Source organism: Dendrobates tinctorius, unplaced genomic scaffold (assembly GCF_039654945.1).
Source record: "Dendrobates tinctorius isolate UK_male_01 unplaced genomic scaffold, ASM3965494v1 ptg000410l, whole genome shotgun sequence".
NCBI classification, from domain to species: domain Eukaryota; kingdom Metazoa; phylum Chordata; class Amphibia; order Anura; family Dendrobatidae; genus Dendrobates; species Dendrobates tinctorius.
Window position 1 is genome coordinate 419,674 of NW_027362074.1, and position 23,107 is coordinate 442,780.

General features: G+C 44.4%; 2 protein-coding genes across 2 annotated transcripts in view; one reads left to right on the plus strand and one right to left on the minus strand.

Moving 5' to 3' along the window:
- Positions 1-3,570: 3,570 nt before the first annotated feature.
- On the minus strand, positions 3,571-22,180 carry LOC141076469 (uncharacterized; the record flags this gene model as incomplete). Its single annotated transcript, XM_073563940.1, has 2 exons — positions 21,971-22,180; positions 3,571-4,569 (listed from the first exon to the last, which is right to left on the minus strand). Coding segments are annotated over exons 1-2 (1,209 nt in total), but the record flags the coding sequence as incomplete, so codon positions are not given.
- DMBX1 (diencephalon/mesencephalon homeobox 1) overlaps positions 7,064-23,107 on the plus strand; it is a 137,601-nt gene continuing 121,557 nt past the window's right edge. The window contains exon 1 of the mRNA XM_073563955.1: positions 7,064-8,308. The gene's annotated coding sequence lies outside the window, so the exon portion shown is untranslated. The remainder of the gene's footprint in view (positions 8,309-23,107) is intronic.

The following is a 23,107-nucleotide window of genomic DNA, read 5'->3' on the forward strand; positions in this document are numbered from 1 at the left end:
AGCAGGCAGGATTATTATACACAGTTATATATATTATATAGGAGCAGGCAGGATTATTATACACAGTTATATATATTATATAGGAGCAGGCAGGATTATTATACACAGTTATATATATTATATAGGAGCAGGCAGGACTATTATACACAGTTATATATATTATATAGGAGCAGGCAGGATTATTATACACAGTTATATATATTATACAGGAGCAGGCAGGATTATTATACACAGTTATATATTATATAGGAGCAGGCAGGATTATTATACACAGTTATATATATTATATAGGAGCGGGCAGGATTATTATACACAGTTATATATATTATATAGGAGCAGGCAGGACTATTATACACAGTTATATATATTAGGTAGGAGCAGGCAGGATTATTATACACAGTTATATATATTATGTAGGAGCAGGCAGGATTATTATACACAGTTATATATATTATATAGGAGCAGGCAGGATTATTATACACAGTTATATATATTATATAGGAGCAGGCAGGATTATTATACACAGTTATATATATTATATAGGAGCAGGCAGGATTATTATACACAGTTATATATATTATATAGGAGCAGGCAGGATTATTATACACAGTGATATATATTATATAGGAGCAGGCAGGATTATTATACACAGTTATATATATTATATAGGAGCAGGCAGGATTATTATACACAGTTATATATATTATATAGGAGCAGGCAGGATTATTATACACAGTTATATATATTATACAGGAGCAGGCAGGATTATTATACACAGTTATATATTATACAGGAGCAGGCAGGATTATTATACACAGTTATATATATTATATAGGAGCAGGCAGGATTATTATACACAGTTATATATATTATATAGGAGCAGGCAGGATTATTATACACAGTTATATATATTATATAGGAGCAGGCAGGATTATTATACACAGTTATATATATTATATAGGAGCAGGCAGGATTATTATACACAGTTATATATATTATATAGGAGCAGGCAGGATTATTATACACAGTTATATATATTATATAGGAGCAGGCAGGATTATTATACACAGTTATATATATTATATAGGAGCAGGCAGGATTATTATACACAGTTATATATATTATATAGGAGCAGGCAGGATTATTATACACAGTTATATATATTATATAGGAGCAGGCAAGATTATTATACACAGTGATATATATTATATAGGAGCAGGCAGGATTATTATACACAGTTATATATATTATATAGGAGCAGGCAGGATTATTATACACAGTTATATATATTATATAGGAGCAGGCAGGATTATTATACACAGTGATATATATTATATAGGAGCAGGCAGGATTATTATACACAGTTATATATATTATATAGGAGCAGGCAGGATTATTATACACAGTGATATATATTATATAGGAGCAGGCAGGATTATTATACACAGTTATATATATTATATAGGAGCAGGCAGGATTATTATACACAGTTATATATATTATATAGGAGCAGGCAGGATTATTATACACAGTTATATATATTATATAGGAGCAGGCAGGATTATTATACACAGTTATATATATTATATAGGAGCAGGCAGGATTATTATACACAGTTATATATATTATATAGGAGCAGGCAGGATTATTATACACAGTTATATATATTATATAGGAGCAGGCAGGACTATTATACACAGTTATATATATTAGGTAGGAGCAGGCAGGATTATTATACACAGTTATATATATTATATAGGAGCAGGCAGGATTATTATACACAGTTATATATATTATATAGGAGCAGGCAGGATTATTATACACAGTTATATATATTATATAGGAGCAGGCAGGATTATTATACACAGTTATATATATTATATAGGAGCAGGCAGGATTATTATACACAGTGATATATATTATATAGGAGCAGGCAGGATTATTATACACAGTTATATATATTATATAGGAGCAGGCAGGATTATTATACACAGTTATATATATTATATAGGAGCAGGCAGGATTATTATACACAGTTATATATATTATATAGGAGCAGGCAGGATTATTATACACAGATATATAATATATAGGAGCAGGCAGGATTATTATACACAGTTATATATTATACAGGAGCAGGCAGGATTATTATACACAGTTATATATATTATATAGGAGCTGGCAGGATTATTATACACAGATATATAATATATAGGAGCAGGCAGGATTATTATACACAGTGATATATATTATATAGGAGCAGGCAGGATTATTATACACAGTTATATATATTATATAGGAGCAGGCAGGATTATTATACACAGTGATATATATTATATAGGAGCAGGCAGGATTATTATACACAGATATATAATATATAGGGTCATGCCGTCCTGTATATTGGGGTCTCGGTGCCTCTTTCTCGGGGTCTTCTCCTCCTCTTTGCCGCCGTCCTTTCTGCGCTTCTCCCCGGGGGGGTCGGGGGCTTCTCATCCCTTATTGTGAGAAGAGCAGGATCCAGGATTAAAGTAAAAGGCTTTTAATTCCCCCTAAACGGTTTTCCTGCAGGAGAAGAGACTTTTCTTAAAAAGCCCCTTGAAGAAGCGAAGTCTTTATTCATCTAATCCTCTTATCCAGCGACCGGCGCCCATCGCCCTGAGCCGCAGAGCTGACACTCACCGCCCACTACAGCGCTCCTCTGTCCCTGGTCTCCCTGTCTCTGTCTCCGGTCTCCTTCTCTCTGTCTCCGGTCTCCCTGTCTCTGTCTCCGGTCTCCCTCTCTCTGTCCCCGGTCTCCCTGTCTCTGTCCCTGATCTCCCTGTCTCTGTCCCTGTCTCTGTCCCGGTCTCCTTCTCTCTGTCCCGGTCTCCTTCTCTCTGTCCCCGGTCTCCCTGTCTCTGTCTCCGGTCTCCTTCTCTCTGTCTCCGGTCTCCCTGTCTCTGTCTCCGGTCTCCCTCTCTCTGTCCCCGGTCTCCCTGTCTCTGTCCCTGATCTCCCTGTCTCTGTCCCTGTCTCTGTCTCCGGTCTCCCTGTCTCTGTCTCCGGTCTCCCTGTCTCTGTCTCCGGTCTCCTTCTCTCTGTCCCCGGTCTCCCTGTCTCTGTCCCTGTCTCTGTCCCGGTCTCCTTCTCTCTGTCCCGGTCTCCTTCTCTCTGTCCCCGGTCTCCCTGTCTCTGTCCCTGTCTCTGTCTCCGGTCTCCCTGTCTCTGTCTCCGGTCTCCCTGTCTCTGTCTCCGGTCTCCTTCTCTCTGTCTCTGGTCTCCCTCTCTCTGTCCCCGGTCTCCCTGTCTCTGTCCCTGGTCTCTCTCTCTCTCTCTCTGTCCCTGGTCTCCCTGTCTCTGTCCCCGGTCTCCTTCTCTCTGTCCCTGGTCTCCCTGTCTCTGTCCCGGTCTCCTTCTCTCTGTCTCTGGTCTCCCTGTCTCTGTCCCCGGTCTCCTTCTCTCTGTCCCTGGTCTCTCTCTCTCTCTCTCTGTCCCTGGTCTCCCTGTCTCTGTCCCTGGTCTCCCTGTCTCTGTCCCTGGTCTCCCTGTCTCTGTCCCCGGTCTCCTTCTCTCTGTCCCTGGTCTCCCTGTCTCTGTCCCGGTCTCCTTCTCTCTGTCTCTGGTCTCCCTGTCTCTGTCCCTGGTCTCCCTGTCTCTGTCCCTGGTCTCTCTCTCTCTCTCTCTGTCCCTGGTCTCCCTGTCTCTGTCCCCGGTCTCCTTCTCTCTGTCCCTGGTCTCCCTGTCTCTGTCCCGGTCTCCTTCTCTCTGTCTCTGGTCTCCCTGTCTCTGTCCCTGGTCTCCCTGTCTCTGTCCCTGGTCTCTCTCTCTCTCTCTGTCCCTGGTCTCCCTGTCTCTGTCCCCGGTCTCCTTCTCTCTGTCCCCGGTCTCCCTGTCTCTGTCCCCGGTCTCCTTCTCTCTGTCTCTGGTCTCCCTCTCTCTGTCCCTGGTCTCCCTGTCTCTGTCCCCGGTCTCCTTCTCTCTGTCCCTGGTCTCCCTGTCTCTGTCCCGGTCTCCTTCTCTCTGTCTCTGGTCTCCCTGTCTCTGTCCCTGGTCTCCCTGTCTCTGTCCCTGGTCTCTCTCTCTCTCTCTGTCCCTGGTCTCCCTGTCTCTGTCCCTGGTCTCCCTGTCTCTGTCCCGGTCTCCCTGTCTCAGTCCCTGGTCTCCCTGTCTCTGTCCCTGGTCTCCCTGTCTCTGGTCTCCCTCTCTCTGTCTCTGGTCTCCCTGTCTCTGTCCCTGGTCTCCCTGTCTCTGTCCCTGGTCTCTCTCTCTCTCTGTCCCTGGTCTCCCTGTCTCTGTCCCCGGTATCCCTGTCTCTGTCCCTGGTCTCCCTGTCTCTGTCCCTGGTCTCCCTGTCTCTGTCCCCAGTCTCCCTGTCTCTGTCCCTTGTCTCCCTGTCTCTGTCCCCGGTCTCTGTCCCGGTGTCCCTGTCTCTGTCCCCGGTCTCCCTGTCTCTGTCCCTGGCCTCCCTGTCTCTGTCCCGGTCTCCCTCTCTCTGTCCCCGGTCTCCCTGTCTCTGTCCCTGGTCTCCCTGTCTCTGTCTCTGGTCTCCCTGTCTCTGTCCCCGGTCTCCTTCTCTCTGTCCCGGTCTCCCTATCTCTGTCCCGGTCTCCTTCTCTCTGTCCCCGGTCTCCCTGTCTCTGTCCCCGGTCTCCTTCTCTCTGTCTCTGGTCTCCCTCTCTCTTTCCCCGGTCTCCCTGTCTCTGTCCCTGGTCTCTCTCTCTCTCTCTGTCCCTGGTCTCCCTGTCTCTGTCCCCGGTCTCCTTCTCTCTGTCCCTGGTCTCCCTGTCTCTGTCCTTGTCTCCTTCTCTCTGTCTCTGGTCTCCCTGTCTCTGTCCCTGGTCTCCCTGTCTCTGTCCCTGGTCTCTCTCTCTCTCTCTGTCCCTGGTCTCCCTGTCTCTGTCCCCGGTCTCCCTGTCTCTGTCCCTGGTCTCCCTCTCTCTGTCCCTGGTCTCCCTGTCTCTGTCCCTGGTCTCCCTGTCTCTGTCCCGGTCTCCCTGTCTCAGTTCCTGGTCTCCCTGTCTCTGTCCCTGGTCTCCCTGTCTCTGGTCTCCCTCTCTCTGTCTCTGGTCTCCTTCTCTCTGTCCCTGGTCTCCCTGTCTCTGTCCCTGGTCTCCCTGTCTCTGTCCCTGGTCTCTCTCTCTCTGTCCCCGGTCTCCCTGTCTCTGTCCCCGGTCTCCCTGTCTCTGTCCCTGGTCTCCCTGTCTCTGTCCCTGGTCTCCCTGTCTCTGTCCCCGGTCTCCCTGTCTCTGTCCCTGGTCTCCCTGTCTCTGTCCCCGGTCTCTGTCCCGGTGTCCCTGTCTCTGTCCCCGGTCTCCCTCTCTCTGTCCCTGGTCTCCCTGTCTCTGTCCCTGGCCTCCCTGTCTCTGTCCCGGTCTCCCTCTCTCTGTCCCCGGTCTCCCTGTCTCTGTCCCTGGTCTCCCTGTCTCTGTCTCTGGTCTCCTCTCTCTGTCTCTGGTCTCCTTCTCTCTGTCTCTGGTCTCCCTCTCTCTGTCCCTGGTCTCCCTCTCTCTGTCCCTGGTCTCCCTCTCTCTGTCTCTGGTCTCCCTGTCTCTGTCCCGGTCTCCCTGTCTCTGTCCCTGGTCTCCCTGTCTCTGTCCCTGGTCTCCCTCTCTCTGTCTCTGGTCTCCCTCTCTCTGTCTCTGGTCTCCCTCTCTATGTCCCTGGTCTCTCTCTCTCTGTCCCTGGTCTCTCTCTCTCTGTCCCTGGTCTCCCTGTCTCTGTCCCTGGTCTCCCTGTCTCTGTCCCTGGTCTCCTTCTCTCTGTCCCTGGTCTCCCTGTCTCTGTCCCTGGTCTCCTTCTCTCTGTCCCTGGTCTCCCTCTCTCTGTCTCTGGTCTCCCTCTCTCTTTCCCTGGTCTCCCTGTCTCTGTCCCTGGTCTCCCTGTCTCTGTCCCCGGTCTCCCTCTCTCTGTCTCTGGTCTTCCTCTCTCTGTCCCTGTCTCTGTCCCTATGTCAGTCTCTGTGCTAGTCCCTGTTCCTGTCTCTGTGTCTGTCCCTGTTCCTGTCTGTGTCAGTCCCTGTGTCAGTCCCTGTTCCTGTCTGTGTCAGTCCCTGTGTCAGTCCCTGTTCCTGTCTCTGTGTCAGTCCCTGTGTCAGTCCCTGTTCCTGTCTGTGTCAGTCCCTGTGTCAGTCCCTGTTCCTGTATCTGTGTCAGTCCCTGTGTCAGTCCCTGTTCCTGTCTCTGTGTCTGTCCCTGTGTGAGTCCCTGTTCCTGTCTGTGTCAGTCCCTGTGTCAGTCCCTGTTCCTGTCTGTGTCAGTCCCTGTGTCAGTCCCTGTTCCTGTCTGTGTCAGTCCCTGTGTCAGTCCCTGTTCCTGTCTGTGTCAGTCCCTGTGTCAGTCCCTGTTCCTGTCTGTGTCAGTCCCTGTGTCAGTCCCTGTTCCTGTATCTGTGTCAGTCCCTGTGTCAGTCCCTGTTCCTGTATCTGTGTCAGTCCCTGTGTCAGTCCCTGTTCCTGTCTCTGTGTCAGTCCCTGTGTCAGTCCCTGTTCCTGTCTGCGTCAGTCCCTGTGTCAGTCCCTGTTCCTGTATCTGTGTCAGTCCCTGTGTCAGTCCCTGTTCCTGTCTCTGTGTCTGTCCCTGTGTCAGTCCCTGTTCCTGTCTGTGTCAGTCCCTGTGTCAGTCCCTGTTCCTGTCTGTGTCAGTCCCTGTGTCAGTCCCTGTTCCTGTCTCTGTGTCTGTCCCTGTGTCAGTCCCTGTTCCTGTCTGTGTCAGTCCCTGTGTCAGTCCCTGTTCCTGTCTGCGTCAGTCCCTGTGTCAGTCCCTGTTCCTGTATCTGTGTCAGTCCCTGTGTCAGTCCCTGTTCCTGTCTCTGTGTCTGTCCCTGTGTCAGTCCCTGTTCCTGTCTGTGTCAGTCCCTGTGTCAGTCCCTGTTCCTGTCTGCGTCAGTCCCTGTGTCAGTCCCTGTTCCTGTATCTGTGTCAGTCCCTGTGTCAGTCCCTGTTCCTGTCTCTGTGTCTGTCCCTGTGTCAGTCCCTGTTCCTGTCTGTGTCAGTCCCTGTGTCAGTCCCTGTTCCTGTCTGTGTCTGTCCCTGTGTCAGTCCCTGTTCCTGTCTGTGTCAGTCCCTGTGTCAGTCCCTGTTCCTGTCTCTGTGTCAGTCCCTGTGTCAGTCCCTGTTCCTGTCTCTGTGTCAGTCTCTGTCCCTGTGTCTGTCCCTGTCTCTGTCCCTGTGCCAGTCTCTGTCCCTGTGTCATTCCTTGTCTCTGTCCCTGGTCTGTCTTTCCCTGTGTCAGCCCCGGTCTCAATGTCTCTGTCCCTGGTCTCTCTGTCCCTGTCTCTGTCCCTGTGTCAGTCCCTGTCCCTGTCCCCGGTCTCCCTGTCTCTGTCCCTGTTGTCAGTCCCTGGTCTCTCTGTCCCTGTCTCTGTCCCTGTGTCAGTCCCTGTCCCTGTCCCCGGTCTCCCTGTCTCTGTCCCTGTTGTCAGTCCCTGGTCTCTCTGTCCCTGTCTCTGTCCCTGTGTCAGTCCCTGTCTGTGTCCCTGGTCTGTCTGTCCCTGTGTCAGTCCCTGTTTCCGTCCCTGTGTCAGTCCCTGTCCCTGGTCTCCCTGTCTCTGTCCCTGTTGTCAGTCCCTGGTCTCTCTGTCCCTGTCTCTGTCCCTGTGTCAGTCCCTGTCCCTGTCCCCGGTCTCCCTGTCTCTGTCCCTGTTGTCAGTCCCTGGTCTCTCTGTCCCTGTCTCTGTCCCTGTGTCAGTCCCTGTCCCTGTCCCCGGTCTCCCTGTCTCTGTCCCTGTTGTCAGTCCCTGGTCTCTCTGTCCCTGTCTCTGTCCCTGTGTCAGTCCCTGTCTGTGTCCCTGGTCTGTCTGTCCCTGTGTCAGTCCCTGTTTCCGTCTCTGTGTCAGTCCCTGTCCCTGCCTCCGGTCTCCCTCTCTCTGTCCCTGGTCTCCCTGTCTCTGTCCCCAGTCTCCCTGTGTCAGTCCCTGTTCCTGTCTCTGTGTCAGTCTCTGTCCCTGTGTCTGTCCCTATCTCTGTCCCTGTGTCATTCCTTGTCTCTGTCCCTGGTCTGTCTTTCCCTGTGTCAGTCCTCGGTCTCAATGTCTCTGTCCCTGGTCTCTCTGTCCCTGGTCTCTCTGTCCCTGTCTCTGTCCCTGTCTCTGTCCCTGTCTCTGTCCCTGGTCTCTCTGTCCCTGTCTCTGTCCCTGTCTCTGTCCCTGGCATTTCTTCCTCTGGGTTGTGTGACCCCTCACTCATTGGAGGACCAGTTGGAGTTGCTGGAGTTGATGATTGACAGCTGGGTGGAGCAGCCTGAGTTAAAAGTCCCTACTAATCCCTCCCCCCAGCACATGGCAGAGAGACTGCACCAGGACCAGTCACAGGGACCGAGCCCCGAGCAGCAAGGTGAGGAGCAGGGAGCAGCCGGGGTGGGACAGCGTCTCTCCAGCTCTCTATCTCTCCATCTCTATCTATCATCTATCTATTATCTATCTATCTATTATCTATCTATTATATATCTCTGTCCCTGTCTCTGTCCCTGGTCTCTCTATTATCTATCTATCTATCTATCTATTATCTAACTGTCTATCTCTATTTATCTATCTACTATCTATTATCTATATATTATCTATCTATATATCTATCTATTATCTATCTGCTATCTATTATATATCTGTTATCTATCTATCGATCTATCTATCTATTATCTATCTACCTACATATTTATTTAATCTATCTATATATCTATTATCTATCTATCTATTATCTATCTATTTATCTATTATATATCTATTATCTATCTATTATCTATCTATTTATCTATTATCTATCTATCCATCTATTATCTATCTATATATCTATTTATCTATTATCTATCTATTATCTATTATCTATCTATTATCTATCTATCTATCTATTATTTATCTATCTATTATCTATCTATCTATTTATCTATCTATTATATATCTATCTATCTATTATTTATCTATCTATTATCTATCTATCTATTTATCTATCTATCTATTATTTATCTATCTATTATCTATCTATCTATTTATCTATCTATTATCTATCTATCTATTATCTATCTATCTATTTATCTATCTATTATCTATCTATCTCTAATACAAAACAATGGCTCCTGACCAGCAGACGTGCGAGTCCAGACTCCGGCACTTCAATCTATGGTACATAGTAATGTTACAGAATTGCGTGCGGCTCCCGATAGCCGATACCGAGCAGAAAGCCGCTGAGTCCGAGCACCGGAGGCGACGTCGGCTCTCCAGAGCAAGTGACCGTCACCCCGCCTCTCCTGTGACTGAGCCGCACGTCGCCGGCCCCCGCGGACGGCAGTCACTACATCGCTGTACTTGGAGTCGGACGCTGAGTGACATTTGTTGCTCTCTGCCTACCGTGCGGGTCTCAGTATTTGATCCGCTGACAATTCTGCAGTTTCCGCCCCGACACAGAATGGAGCGGGCGGTAATTTATCTCAGATCACGTCTCCTGTGAGAGACCGAATCTAGAGATAAAATCCAGGAATCACATTCGATTCATTGTTACATCATTGATTTACATTTTATCACATGAAATAAGTTTTTGATACAATAGAAAAACAGAAGTTAGTATTTGGTGCAGACACCTTTGTAATTACAGAGGCCGGACGTTTCCTGTGGTTCTTGACCAGGTTTGCTCACACAGCAGCAGGGATTTTGGCCCCCTCCTCCATACAGATCTTCTCCAGATCTTTCAGGTCACTGACATTGAGATTCAGCTCCTCCGAGGATTTTCTATTGGGTTCAGGTCTAGAGACTGACTAGGGATCTCCCGGACCGTGATATGCTTCTTACGGAGCTGCTCCTTAGTTGCTCTGGCTATGTGTTCCGGGTGGAAGACCCATCCACAACCCATTTTAAATTCTCTTACGGAAAGAAGGAGGTTGTTGGCCAAAATTTCTTGTGACACATTGTCTCATCCATCCTCCCTTCAATATGGTGCAGTCATCCTATCCCCTTTGCAGAAAAACACCCCCAGAGTATGATCTATCCCCCACCATGCTTCATGGTTGGGATGGTGTTCTTGGAGTTATACTCATACTTTTTCTTCCTCCAAACACGGCAAGAGGAGTTGATACCCAAAACTTTTGTTAGTCTCATCTGACCTTATGACCTTCTCCTATGCCTCCTCTGGATCATCCAGTTGATGGCAGGCAAGCTTCAAATGGGTCTGGTCATCTGATGGTGTGAGCTGAGGACCTTCCGTGTGCTTCAGGATTTTAATCCATGACAGTGTAGTGTGTTACTAATGGTAATGTTTGAGGCTGTGGTCCCAGCTCTCTTTAAGTCATTGACCAGGTCCTCCCATGTTGTTCTGGGATGATTCTTGACCTTTCTCAGAACCATCCTTATCCCTCAAGGCAAGATCTTGCATGGATTCCCAGACTGAGGAAAATTGACAATCATCTTGTGTTTCTTCCATTTTCTAATAATTGTGCCAACAGTTGCTCCTTCTCACCATGCTGCTTGCCTATTGCCCTGTAGCCCATCACAGCCTTGTGCAGGTACACAATTTTGACCCTGGTGACCATATACAGCTCTTTTGTCTTGGAGAGGATGGAGTGTGATTGAGTGTGTGGACAGGTGTCTTTTATACAGGTAACGAGAGCAAACAGGAGAAATTAATCCAAATAATGAGTGCGGAGTAGGAGGCTTCTTACAGAAAAACTATCAGGTCTGTGAGAGGCAGAGTTCTCGCTGGTTGGTCTGTGATCAAATACTAATTTCATGTAATAAAATGCAAATTAATGATGTAACAATCCGACAATGTGATCGACTGGATTTTACAGTAGATTCTGTCTCTCACAGGTGTAGTGTACCGACGATAAAAATCACAGACCTCTCCCTTCTCTGTAGGTCAGAAAACCTGCAGAATCGGCAGCGGATCAAATACTGAGATGGCCACTGTGTCTATCTATCTATCTATCTATCTATCTATCTATCTATCTATCTATTATCTGTCTGTCTGTCTATTATCATCTATCTATTATCTATCTATCTATTATCTGTCTTTCTATCTATCTATTATATGTCTGTCTATCTATCTATCTATCTATCTATCTATCTATTATCTATCTATTATCTATTATCTATCTATATATCTATCTATTATCTGTCTATCTATCTATCTACCTATTATCTGTCTGTCTGTCTATCTATTATCATCTATCTATTATCTGTCTTTCTATCTATCTATTATATGTCTGTCTATCTATCTATCTATCTATCTATCTATCTATCTATTATCTATTATCTATCTATTATCTATCTATATATCTATCTATTATCTGTCTGTCTGTCTATCTATTATCATCTATCTATTATCTATCTATCTATTATCTGTCTTTCTATCTATCTATTATATGTCTATGTCTATCTATTATCATCTATCTATTATCTATCTATCTATTATCTGTCTTTCTATCTATCTATTATATGTCTGTCTATCTATCTATCTATCTATTATCTATTATCTATCTATTATCTATCTATATATCTATCTATTATCTGTCTATCTATCTATCTATCTATCTATCTATTATCTGTCTGTCTATCTATCTATCTATTATCTCTCTATTATCTATCTATATATCTACCTATTATCTATCTATTATCTATATATCTATCTATTATCTATCTATATATCTATCTATTATCTATCTATTATCTGTCTATCTATTATCTGCCTGTCTATCTATCTATTATCTATCTATTATCTATCTATTATCTGTCTATCTATCTATTATCTGTCTATCTATCTATCAACTATCTATCTATTATCTATCTATCTGTCTATCTATCTATTATCTATCTAGTATCTATTATCTATCTATCTATATATATATATATATCTATTATCTATCTATATCTATCTATCTATTATCTATCTATTATCTATTACCTATCTATATATCTATCTATTATCTATCTATCTATTATCTATTATCTATCTATATATATCTATCTATTATCTATCTATCATCTATTATCTATCTATATATCTATCTATTATCTATCTATTATCTATTATCTATCTATCTATATATCTATCTGTTATCTATCTATATATTATCTGTCTGTCTATCTATTATCATCTATCTATCTATCTATCTATCTATCTATTATCTGTCTATCTATCTAGTATCATCTATCTATTATCTATCTATCTATCTATCTATCTCTCTATTATCTATCATCTATCTATTATCTATTAACTATCTATTATCTATCTATCTATCTATCATCTATCGATCTATCAATATATCTATTATCTATCTATTATCTATCTATCTGTCATCTATCTATCTATCCATTATCTATCTATGTATCTATCTATATATTATCTATCTATGTATCTATCTATTATCTATCTATCTATTATCTATCTGTTATCTATCTATCATCTATCTATTATATATTATCTATCTATCATCTATCTATCTATTATCTATATATAGATCTATCAATATATCTATTATCTATCCATTATCTATCTGTCATCTATCTATCTATCTATCTATCTATTACCTATCTATCATATATTATCTATCTATCTATCCAAATATTATCTATCATCTATCTATCGAGTATCTATTTATCTATCTATCTATCCATCGATTATCTATTTATTATCTATCTATCTATTATCTATTATCTATCCATTATCTATCTGTCATCTATCTATCTATCTATTACCTATCTATCATCTATTATCTATCTATCTATATATTATCTATCATCTATCTATCGATTATCTATCTATCCATCGATTATCTATTTATTATCTATCTATCTATCTATTGATCTATCTATTATCTATCTATTATCTATTATCTATCTATTTTCCATCATCTATTATCTATTTAACATCTATTTAATATTTATCTACTATCTATTATCTATCTATCTCTATATCTATATTTCTATTACCTATCTATCTATTATCTATCATCTATTATATATAATCTATCTATCTATCTATCTATCATCTATTATCTATCATCTATTATCTATTTATTACCTATCTATCAATCTATCTATTATCTATCTCTATATCTATTATCTATCTATTTATTATCTATTATCTATCTATCTCACTTTCTATCCATCTATCTATCTATCTATCGTCTATTATCTATTTATTTATTATCTATCTATTATCTATTTAACTATTTTCTATCTAGTATCTCTCTATTATCTATATATTATCTATTATTTATCTATTAATACATCTATCTACTATATCTAACATCTATCTATCTATCTATATATATATATATATAATATGTATCTCTTATCTGTATATCTATTATCTATCATTTATCTATCTACCTATTTTCTGTGATATATCTATTTTCTGTCTGTCTGTTATCCATCTAGTTAGAAAAACATGCAACAGCACATTCAGTCAGATGGATGCACCGGCCTCCCGGCAACTAATCCATATACCTGCCAAATATATATATATAGATAAAACATAGGAAGCGGCCTCCGAGGTTTTCAGAGTAAAGGTGGACATTATTCGTCACCACGCGATGTGGCCTATTAGGGTCTCAAAGCCTTTCTAAAGCAGTGAAAATCATGTGCATACAAGTATATGCAGTATATAGGTGCAGTATTAATGTCGCATCTCTCACCCAGGTGTGCATTGTATTAATGTCGGATCTCTCACCCAGGTGTGCATTGTATTCATGTCGGATCCATCACCCAGGTGTCCATTGTATTAATGTCGGATCTCTCACCCAGGTGTGCATTGTATTAATGTTGGATCTCTCACCCAGGTGTGCATTGTATTAATGTCAGATCCTCACCAGGTGTGCATTGTATCAATGTCGGATCTCTCACCCAGGTGTGCATTGTACTAATGTCGGATCTCTCACCCAGGTGTGCATTGTATTAATATCGGATCCATCACCCAGGTGTCCATTGTATTAATGTCGGATCGCTCACCCAGGTGTGCATTGTATTAATATCGGATCCATCACCCAGGTGTCCATTGTATTAATGTCGGATCTCTCACCCAGGTGTGCATTGTATTAATGTTGGATCCATCACCCAGGTGTGCATTGTATTAATGTCAGATCCTCACCCACGTGTGCATTGTATTACTGTCGGATCTCTCACCCAGGTGTGCATTGTATTAATGTCGGATCCTCAATCAGGTGTGCATTGTATTAATGTTGGATCCTCACCCAGCTGTGCATTGTATTAATGTCGGATCCTCACCCACGTGTGCATTGTATTAATGTCGCATCTCTCACCCAGGTGTGCATTGTATTAATGTCGGATCCTCACCCAAGTGTGCATTGTATTAATGTCGGATCCATCACCCAGGTGTGAATTGTATTAATGTCGGATCCTCATCCAGGTGTGCATTGTATTAATGTCGGATCTCTCACCCAGGTGTGCATTGTATTAATGTCGGATCTCTCACCCAGGTGTGCATTGTATTCATGTCGGATCCATCACCCAGGTGTGCATTGTATTAATGTCGCATCTCTCACCCAGGTGTGCATTGTATTAATGTCAGATCCTCACCAGGTGTGCATTGTATTAATGTCAGATCCTCACCAGGTGTGCATTGTATTAATGTCAGATCCACACCAGGTGTGCATTGTATTAATGTCGGATCCATCACCCAGGTGTGCATTGTATTAATGTCGGATCCATCACCCAGGTGTGCATTGTATTAATGTCGGATCTCTCACCCAGGTGTGCATTGTATTAATGTCGCATCTCTCACCCAGGTGTGCATTGTATTAATGTCGGATCCTCACCCAGGTGTGCATTGTATTAATGTCGGATCCATCACCCAGGTGTGCATTGTACTAATGTCGGATCTCTCACCCAGGTGTGCATTGTATTAATGTCAGATCCTCACCAGGTGTGCATTGTATCAATGTCGGATCTCTCACCCAGGTGTGCATTGTACTAATGTCGGATCTCTCACCCAGGTGTGCATTGTATTAATATCGGATCCATCACCCAGGTGTCCATTGTATTAATGTCGGATCGCTCACCCAGGTGTGCATTGTATTAATATCGGATCCATCACCCAGGTGTCCATTGTATTAATGTCGGATCTCTCACCCAGGTGTGCATTGTATTAATGTCGGATCTCTCACCCAGCTGTGCATTGTATTAATGTCAGATCCTCACCCACGTGTGCATTGTATTACTGTCGGATCTCTCACCCAGGTGTGCATTGTATTAATGTAGGATCCTCAATCAGGTGTGCATTGTATTAATGTTTGATCCTCACCCAGCTGTGCATTGTATTAATGTCGGATCCTCACCCACGTGTGCATTGTATTAATGTCGCATCTCTCACCCAGGTGTGCATTGTATTAATGTCGGATCCTCACCCAAGTGTGCATTGTATTAATGTCGGATCCATCACCCAGGTGTGAATTGTATTAATGTCGGATCCTCATCCAGGTGTGCATTGTATTAATGTCGGATCTCTCACCCAGGTGTGCATTGTATTAATGTCGGATCCTCACCCAGGTGTGCATTGTATTAATGTTGGATCTCTCACCCAGGTGTGCATTGTATTAATGTTGGATCTCTCACCCAGGTGTGCATTGTATTAATGTCGGATCCATCACCCAGGTGTGCATTGTATTAATATCGGATCCATCACCCAGGTGTGCATTGTATTAACCCCTTCACTACCAAGGGTGGTTTGCACGTTAACTCCCGGGCCAATTTTTACAATTCTGACCACTGTCCCTTTATGAGGTAATAACTCTGGAACGCTTCAACGGATCTAGGCGATTCTGACATTGTTTTCTCGTGACATATTTTAATTCACTTTAGTGATAAAATTTCTTTGCTATAACTTGCGTTTATTTATGAAAAAAACGGAAATATGGCGAAAAATTAGAAAATTTTGCGATTTTCAAACTTTGAATTTTTATACCCTTAAACCAGAGAGTTATGTGACACAAAATAGTTAATAAATAACATTTCCCACATGTCTACTTTACATCAGCACAATTTTGGAGACTAAATTTTTTTGTTAGGAAGTTATAAGGGTTAAAAGTTGACCAGCGATTTCTCATTTTTACAACAAAATTTACAAAACCATTTTTTTAGGGACCACCTCACATTTGAAGTCACTTTGAGGGGTCTATATGGCAGAAAATACCCAAAAGTGACACCATTCTAAAAACTGTACCCCTCAAGCTACTCAAAACTACATTCAAGAAGATTTTTAACCGTTCAGGCGCTTCACAGGAACAGAAGCAACATGGAAGGAAAAAATTAACATTTAACTTTTTAGTCACAAAAATGATCTGTTAGCATCAATTTTTTAATTTTCCCAAGGGTAACAGGAGAAATTGGACCCCAAAAGTTGTTGTCCAATTTGTCCTGAGTACCCTGATACCCCATATGTGGGGGACCACTGTTTGGGCGCACGGCAGGGCTCGGAAGGGAAGCAGCGCCGTTTGACTTTTTCAACCTAAAATTGGCTGGAATTGAGATTGGATGCCATGTTGCGTTTGACGAGCCCCCAATGTGCCCAAACAGTGGAAACTCCCCACAAGTGACCCCATTTTGGAAACTAGACCCCCTAAGGAACTTATCTAGATGTGTGGTGAGCACCTTGAACCCCCTAGGGCTTCACAGGAGTTTATAACGCCCGGGCGTGAAAATAAAAAATCATATTTTTTCCACAAACATGATCGTTTAGTCCCCAAATTTTTATTCTCCCAAAGGTAGCAGGAGAAATTGGACTCCAAAAGTTGTCCTGAGTACGCTGATAACCTATATGTGGGGGGGACCACTGTTTGGGCGCACGGCAGGGCTCGGCTCGGAAGGAAAGCAGCGCCGTTTGACTTTTTCAACCTAAAATTGGCTGGAATTGAGATTGGACGCAATGTTGCGTTTGACGAGCCCCCAATGTGCCAAAACAGTGGAAACCCCCCACAATTGACCCCATTTTGGAAACTAGAGCCCCTAAGGAACTTATCTAGATATGTGGTGAGAACTTTGAACCCTCAACTGTTTCATTAAAGTTTATACTGCCCAGGCGTGAAAAAAAAAATCCTATTTTGTGCCCACAAAAATGATCGTTTAGTCCCCAATTTTAAATTTTCCCAAGGGTAACAGGAGAAATTGGACTCCAAAAGTTGTCCTGAGTACGCGGGTACCCAATATGTGGGAAAAAACTGTTTAGGCACACGTCGGGGTCGGAAGGGAGTGACGTTTTGAAATGCAGACTTAGATGGAATGGTCTGCGGGCGTCATTTTCCATTTGCAGATCCCCTGATGTGCCTACACAGTAAAAAAACCCCACAAGTGACATTGATTTGGAAACTAGACCCCCAAGGAACTTATCTAGATGTGCCCCAACTAATCTAATGTTTCCGGTAAAGAAATTTAGTAGTGCATTGAGGTGTGGTACAATTTGAAGCAATCCTTCATACACAGGCCAGGTTTTTCGGGGCAGGTATCGCATTGATAAATGATGTCCTTGCATTTTCCGTTTTTGTAACACACTCGACACCTTTTTTGGGGATTTACCTTTTTTTCCAGTTTGCGGGACCTCCCCCGGGAAATGCTGACCTGGTACAATACGAGCACCTTCAGTTCCGGAAGTTCTGGGGCCTGCTCCTCCAGAGTGCCAAACATCAGGGCCTTAACCACTACCTCCTGGAACTGAAGGTACGACGTATCGGTGAGGCATGCACATGGTGACAGCAGGAATGCGTTGAGCATTGCCAATTGGACGATGTGCACGGCCAGCTTTTTGTACCACACCTTGGCCTTTCTCAAAGCATTGTACGGTTGTAGGAGTTGATCGGAGCGATCAACGCCCCCCATTGTTTTTATTGTACTGTATTAATGTCAGATCCCTCACCCAGGTATGCATTGTATTAATGTCAGATCCCTCACCCAGGTGTGCATTGTATTAATGTTGGATCCATCACCCAGGTGTGCATTGTATTAATGTCAGATCCCTCACCCAGGTGTGCATTGTATTAATGTTGGATCCATCACCCAGGTGTGCATTGTATTAATGTTGGATCCATCACCCAGGTGTGCATTGTATTATTGTCGGATCCATCACCCAGGTGTACATTGTATTAATGTTGGATCCATCACCCAGGTGTGCATTGTATTAATGTTGGATCCATCACCCAGGTGTACATTGTATTAATGTTGGATCCATCACCCAGGGGTGCATTGTATTAATGTCAGATCCCTCACCCAGGTGTGCATTGTATTAATGTTGGATCCCTCACCCAGGTGTGCATTGTATTAATGTCAGATCCCTCACCCAGGTGTGCATTGTATTAATGTTGGATCCATCACCCAGGTGTGCATTGTATTATTGTCGGATCCATCACCCAGGTGTGCATTGTATTATTGTCGGATCCGTCACCCAGGTGTGCATTGTATTAATGACAGATCTCCCACCCAGGTGTGCATTGTATTAATGTCAGATCCTCACCAGGTGTGCATTGTATTAATGTCGGATCTCTCACCCAGGTGTGCATTGTATTAATGTCGGATCCTCACCCAGGTGTGCATTGTATTACGTCAGATCCATCACCCAGGACACAATATTCCAGATGAGGTCTGACCAAAGAGGAGTAGAGGGAAATAATGACTTCACGTGATCTAGACTGTATGCTTCTGTTAATACATCCTAGAATTGCATTTGCCTTTTTTGCTGCTGCATCACACTGTTGACTCATATTCAGTCTGTGATCTATTTGTATACCCAAGTCTTTTTCACATGTGCTGTCACTTAGCCCTATTCCTCCCATTCTATATATGCTTTTTTCATTTTTATTGCCCAGATGTAGTACTTTGCATTTCTCCCTGTTAAAAACCATTCTGTTAGTTGCTGCCCACTTCTCCAGTTTATTTAAATCTTTTTGAATCCTCTCTCTCTTCTCTAGTATTAGCTATCCCTCCTAGCTTTGTGTCATCAGCAAATTTAATCAGTTTACCCTCAATTCCTTCATCTAAATCATTGATAAAGATGTTGAACAATACAGGGCCCAGGACAGAGCCCTGTGGTACCCCACTTGAGACATTCTTCCAACTGGATGTGCAGCCATTTACGACCACCCAGGTGTGAATTGTATTAATATCGGATCCATCACCCAGGTGTCCATTGTATTAATGTCGGATCTCTCACCCAGCTGTGCATTGTATTAATGTCAGATCCTCACCAGGTGTGCATTGTATTAATGTCGGATCTCTCACCCAGCTGTGCATTGTATTAATGTCAGATCCTCACCCATGTGTGCATTGTATTACTGTCGGATCTCTCACCCAGGTGTGCATTGTATTAATGTCGGATCCTCAATCAGGTGTGCATTGTATTAATGTTGGATCCATCACCCAGGTGTGCATTGTATTAATGTCAGATCCCTCACCCAGGTGTGCATTGTATTAATGTTGGATCCATCACCCAGGTGTGCATTGTATTATTGTCAGATCCATCACCCAGGTGTACATTGTATTAATGTTGGATCCATCACCCTGGTGTGCATTGTATTAATGTTGGATCTATCACCCAGGTGTACATTGTATTAATGTTGGATCCATCACCCAGGGGTGCATTGTATTAATGTCAGATCCCTCACCCAGGTGTGCATTGTATTAATGTTGGATCCCTCACCCAGGTGTGCATTGTATTAATGTCAGATCCCTCACCCAGGTGTGCATTGTATTAATGTTGGATCCATCACCCAGGTGTGCATTGTATTATTGTCGGATCCATCACCCAGGTGTGCATTGTATTATTGTCGGATCCATCACCCAGGTGTGCATTGTATTAATGACAGATCTCCCACCCAGGTGTGCATTGTATTAATGTCAGATCCTCACCAGGTGTGCATTGTATTAATGTCGGATCTCTCACCCAGGTGTGCATTGTATTAATGTCGGATCCTCACCCAGGTGTGCATTGTATTATGTTAGATCCATCACCCAGGTGTGCATTGTATTAATGTCAGATCCTCACCCAGGTGTGCATTGTATTAATTGTCGGATCCTCACCCAGGTGGGCATTGTATTAATGTCGGATCTCTCACCCAGGTGTGCAATGTATTAATGTCGAATCCTCACCCAGGTGTGCATTGTATTATGTCAGATCCATCACCCAGGTGTGCATTGTATTAATGTCAGATCCTCACCCAGGTCTGCATTGTATTAATGTCGGATCCTCACCCAGGTGGGCATTGTATTAATATTGGATTCATCACCCAGGTGTGCATTGTATTAATGTTGGATCCTCACCCAGGTGTGCATGGTATTATTGTTGGATCCTCCCCCAGGTGTGCATTGTACTAATGTCAGATCTCTCACCCAGGTGTGCTTTGTATTAATATCAGATCCATCACCCAGGTGTCCATTGTATTATTGTCGGATCCATCACCCAGGTGTGCATTGTATTAATATCGGATCCATCACCCAGGTGTGCATTGTATTAATGTCGGATCCTCACCCAGGTGTGCATTGTATTATGTCAGATCCCTCACCCAGGTGTGCATTGTATTAATTTCAGATCCATCACCCAGGTGTGCATTGTATTAATGTCAGAACCTCACCGAGGTGTGCATTGTATTAATGTCAGATCCCTCACCCAGGTGTGCGTTGTATTAATGTTGGATCTCTCATCCAGGTGTGCATTGTATTAACATCGGATCCATCACCCAGGTGTGCAATGTATTAATGTCGGATCTCTCACCCATGTGTGCATTGTATTAATGTCGGATCTCTCACCCAGGTGTGCATTGTATTAATATCAGATCTCTCACCCAGGTGTGCATTGTATTAATATCGGATCTCTCACCCAGGTGTGCATTGTATTAATGTCGGATCCCTCACCCAGGTGTCCATTGTTTTAATATCGGATCAATCGCCCAGGTGTGCATTGTATTAATGTCAGATCCTCGCCCAGGTCTGCATTGTATTAATGTCGGATCCATCACCCAGGCGTGAATTGTATTAATGTCGGATCCTCACCCAGGTGTGCATTGTATTAATGTCCGATCTCTCACCCAGGTGTGCATTGTATTAATGTCGGATCCTCACCCAGGTGTGCATTGTATTAATATCGGATCCATCACCCAGGTGTGCATTGTATTAATTTTGGATCTGTCACCCAGGTGTGCATTGTGTTAATGTGAGATCCTCACCCAGATGTGCATAGTATTAATATCAGATCCATCACCCAGGTGTTCATTGTATTAATATCGGATCCATCACCCAGGTGTTCATTGTATTAATATCAGATCCGTCACCCAGGTATGCTTTACATTAATATCGGATCCCTCACCCTGGTATGCATTGTATTAATATTTGATCTCTCACCCAGGTGTGCATTGCTATATCCGATATTTGACTAGCATATGCGCCATTCCCGGTGTTCTCCCAGTCAACAGCCGCTCTGCCAATACAAAAAAATCAATGCACCAGGATTTTACCTGCACATGCGCACTAAGGGAGGTGGGAGGAATGTCAGCGCCATGTTTAGTGTGGCACCCTCACTGTACATTACTGCGCCCGAGTGGCGTCCTGTGGTTATGTTATGTGTAGCTGCCACCTTGTCACTCTGGCATCTAACAGCATTACACTGGTAATGGATTAACCATTAGGAGGGAGGGTTTTCGTATAGATATTTTTTTTGCCAATAAAGCTAATATGCGGTAAGTTCTTAGTAAGAAGGTTATAGTATGGCATTGTGGATATGGGATAGTGGCAGTTCAGCCTTTCCCCTTATTTTTCCTTTTCATAGAGCTATGCAGCGTCCCGGATGAGTATGTGTCCTCATAGGTGTTTTCATATAAAGATGATTCATCTGTGGAGATAAATACATATACATTTTACAATTCTTTAAAAACACAAACAAAAAATAACATGGTGACTTTCTGAAAGATATAACTAATATTCCTGGGTGGTCTTATGATCCCTACTACTCTTCTGAGGATCGGATGGAGGAATCGGGGGGGATTTCATTGTCTTCACATTATTGGGTTAATTTTACATTCAGCAGGTGAGCCGCTGGTGTGAGTGCGTGTAGTTCATATGTCCGCTCCAGCTCTGTCCGCTCCAGCTCTGTCTGCTCCAGCTCTACCCGCTCCAGCTCCGTCCGCTGCAGCTCTGCCCACTTCAGCTCTGTCCGCTCCAGCTCTGTCCGCTCCAGCTCTGTCCGCTCCAGCTCCGTCCGCTCCAGCTCTACCCGCTCCAGCTCCATCCGCTGCAGCTCTGTCCGCTTCAACTCTGTCCGCTCCAGTTCTGTCGCTCCAGCTCTGTCTGCTCCAGCTTTGTCTGCTTCAGCTCTGTCCGCTCCAGCTCTGTCTGCTCCAGCTCTGTCTACTCCAGCTTTGTCTGCTCCAGCTTTGTCCACTCCAGCTCTGTCCGCTCCAGCTCAGTCCGTTCCAGCTCTGTCTGCTCCAGCTCTGTCCGCTCCAGCTCTGTCTGCTCCAGCTCCGTCTGCTCCAGCTCTACCCACTCCAGCTCTGTCCGCTGCAGCTCTGTCCACTCCAGCTCTGTCTGCTCCAGCTCTACCCACTCCAGCTCTGTCCGCTCCAGCTCTACCCGCTCCAGCTCTGTCCGCTCCAGCTCTACCCGCTCCAGCTCCGTCTGCTGCAGCTCTGCCCACTTCAGCTCTGTCCGCTCCAGCTCTGTCCGCTCAAGCTCTGTCTGCTCCAGCTCTACCCTCTCCAGCTCCGTCTGCTCCAGCTCTACCCACTCCAGCTCCGTCCGCTGCAGCTCCGTCCACTTCAGCCCTGTCCGCTCCAGCTCTGTCCGCTCCAGCTCTGTCTGCTTCAGCTCTGTCCGCTCCAGCTCTACTCACTCCAGCTCTACCCTCTCCAGCTCTACCCACTCCAGCTCCATCCGCTGCAGCTCCGTCCACTTCAGCTCTGTCCGCTCCAGCTCTGTCCACTCCAGCTGTCCACTCCAGCTCTGCCCACTTCAGTTCTGTCTGCTCCAGCTCTGTCCACTCCAGCTCTGTCCGCTCCAGCTCTGCCCGCTCCAGCTCTGTCTGCTCCAGCTCTACCCGCTCCAGCTCCGTCTGCTCCAGCTCTACCCTCTGCAGCTCCGTCTGCTGCAGCTCTGTCCACTTCAGCTCTGTCCGCTCCAGCTCTGTCTGCTCCAGCTCCACCCGCTCCAGCTCTGT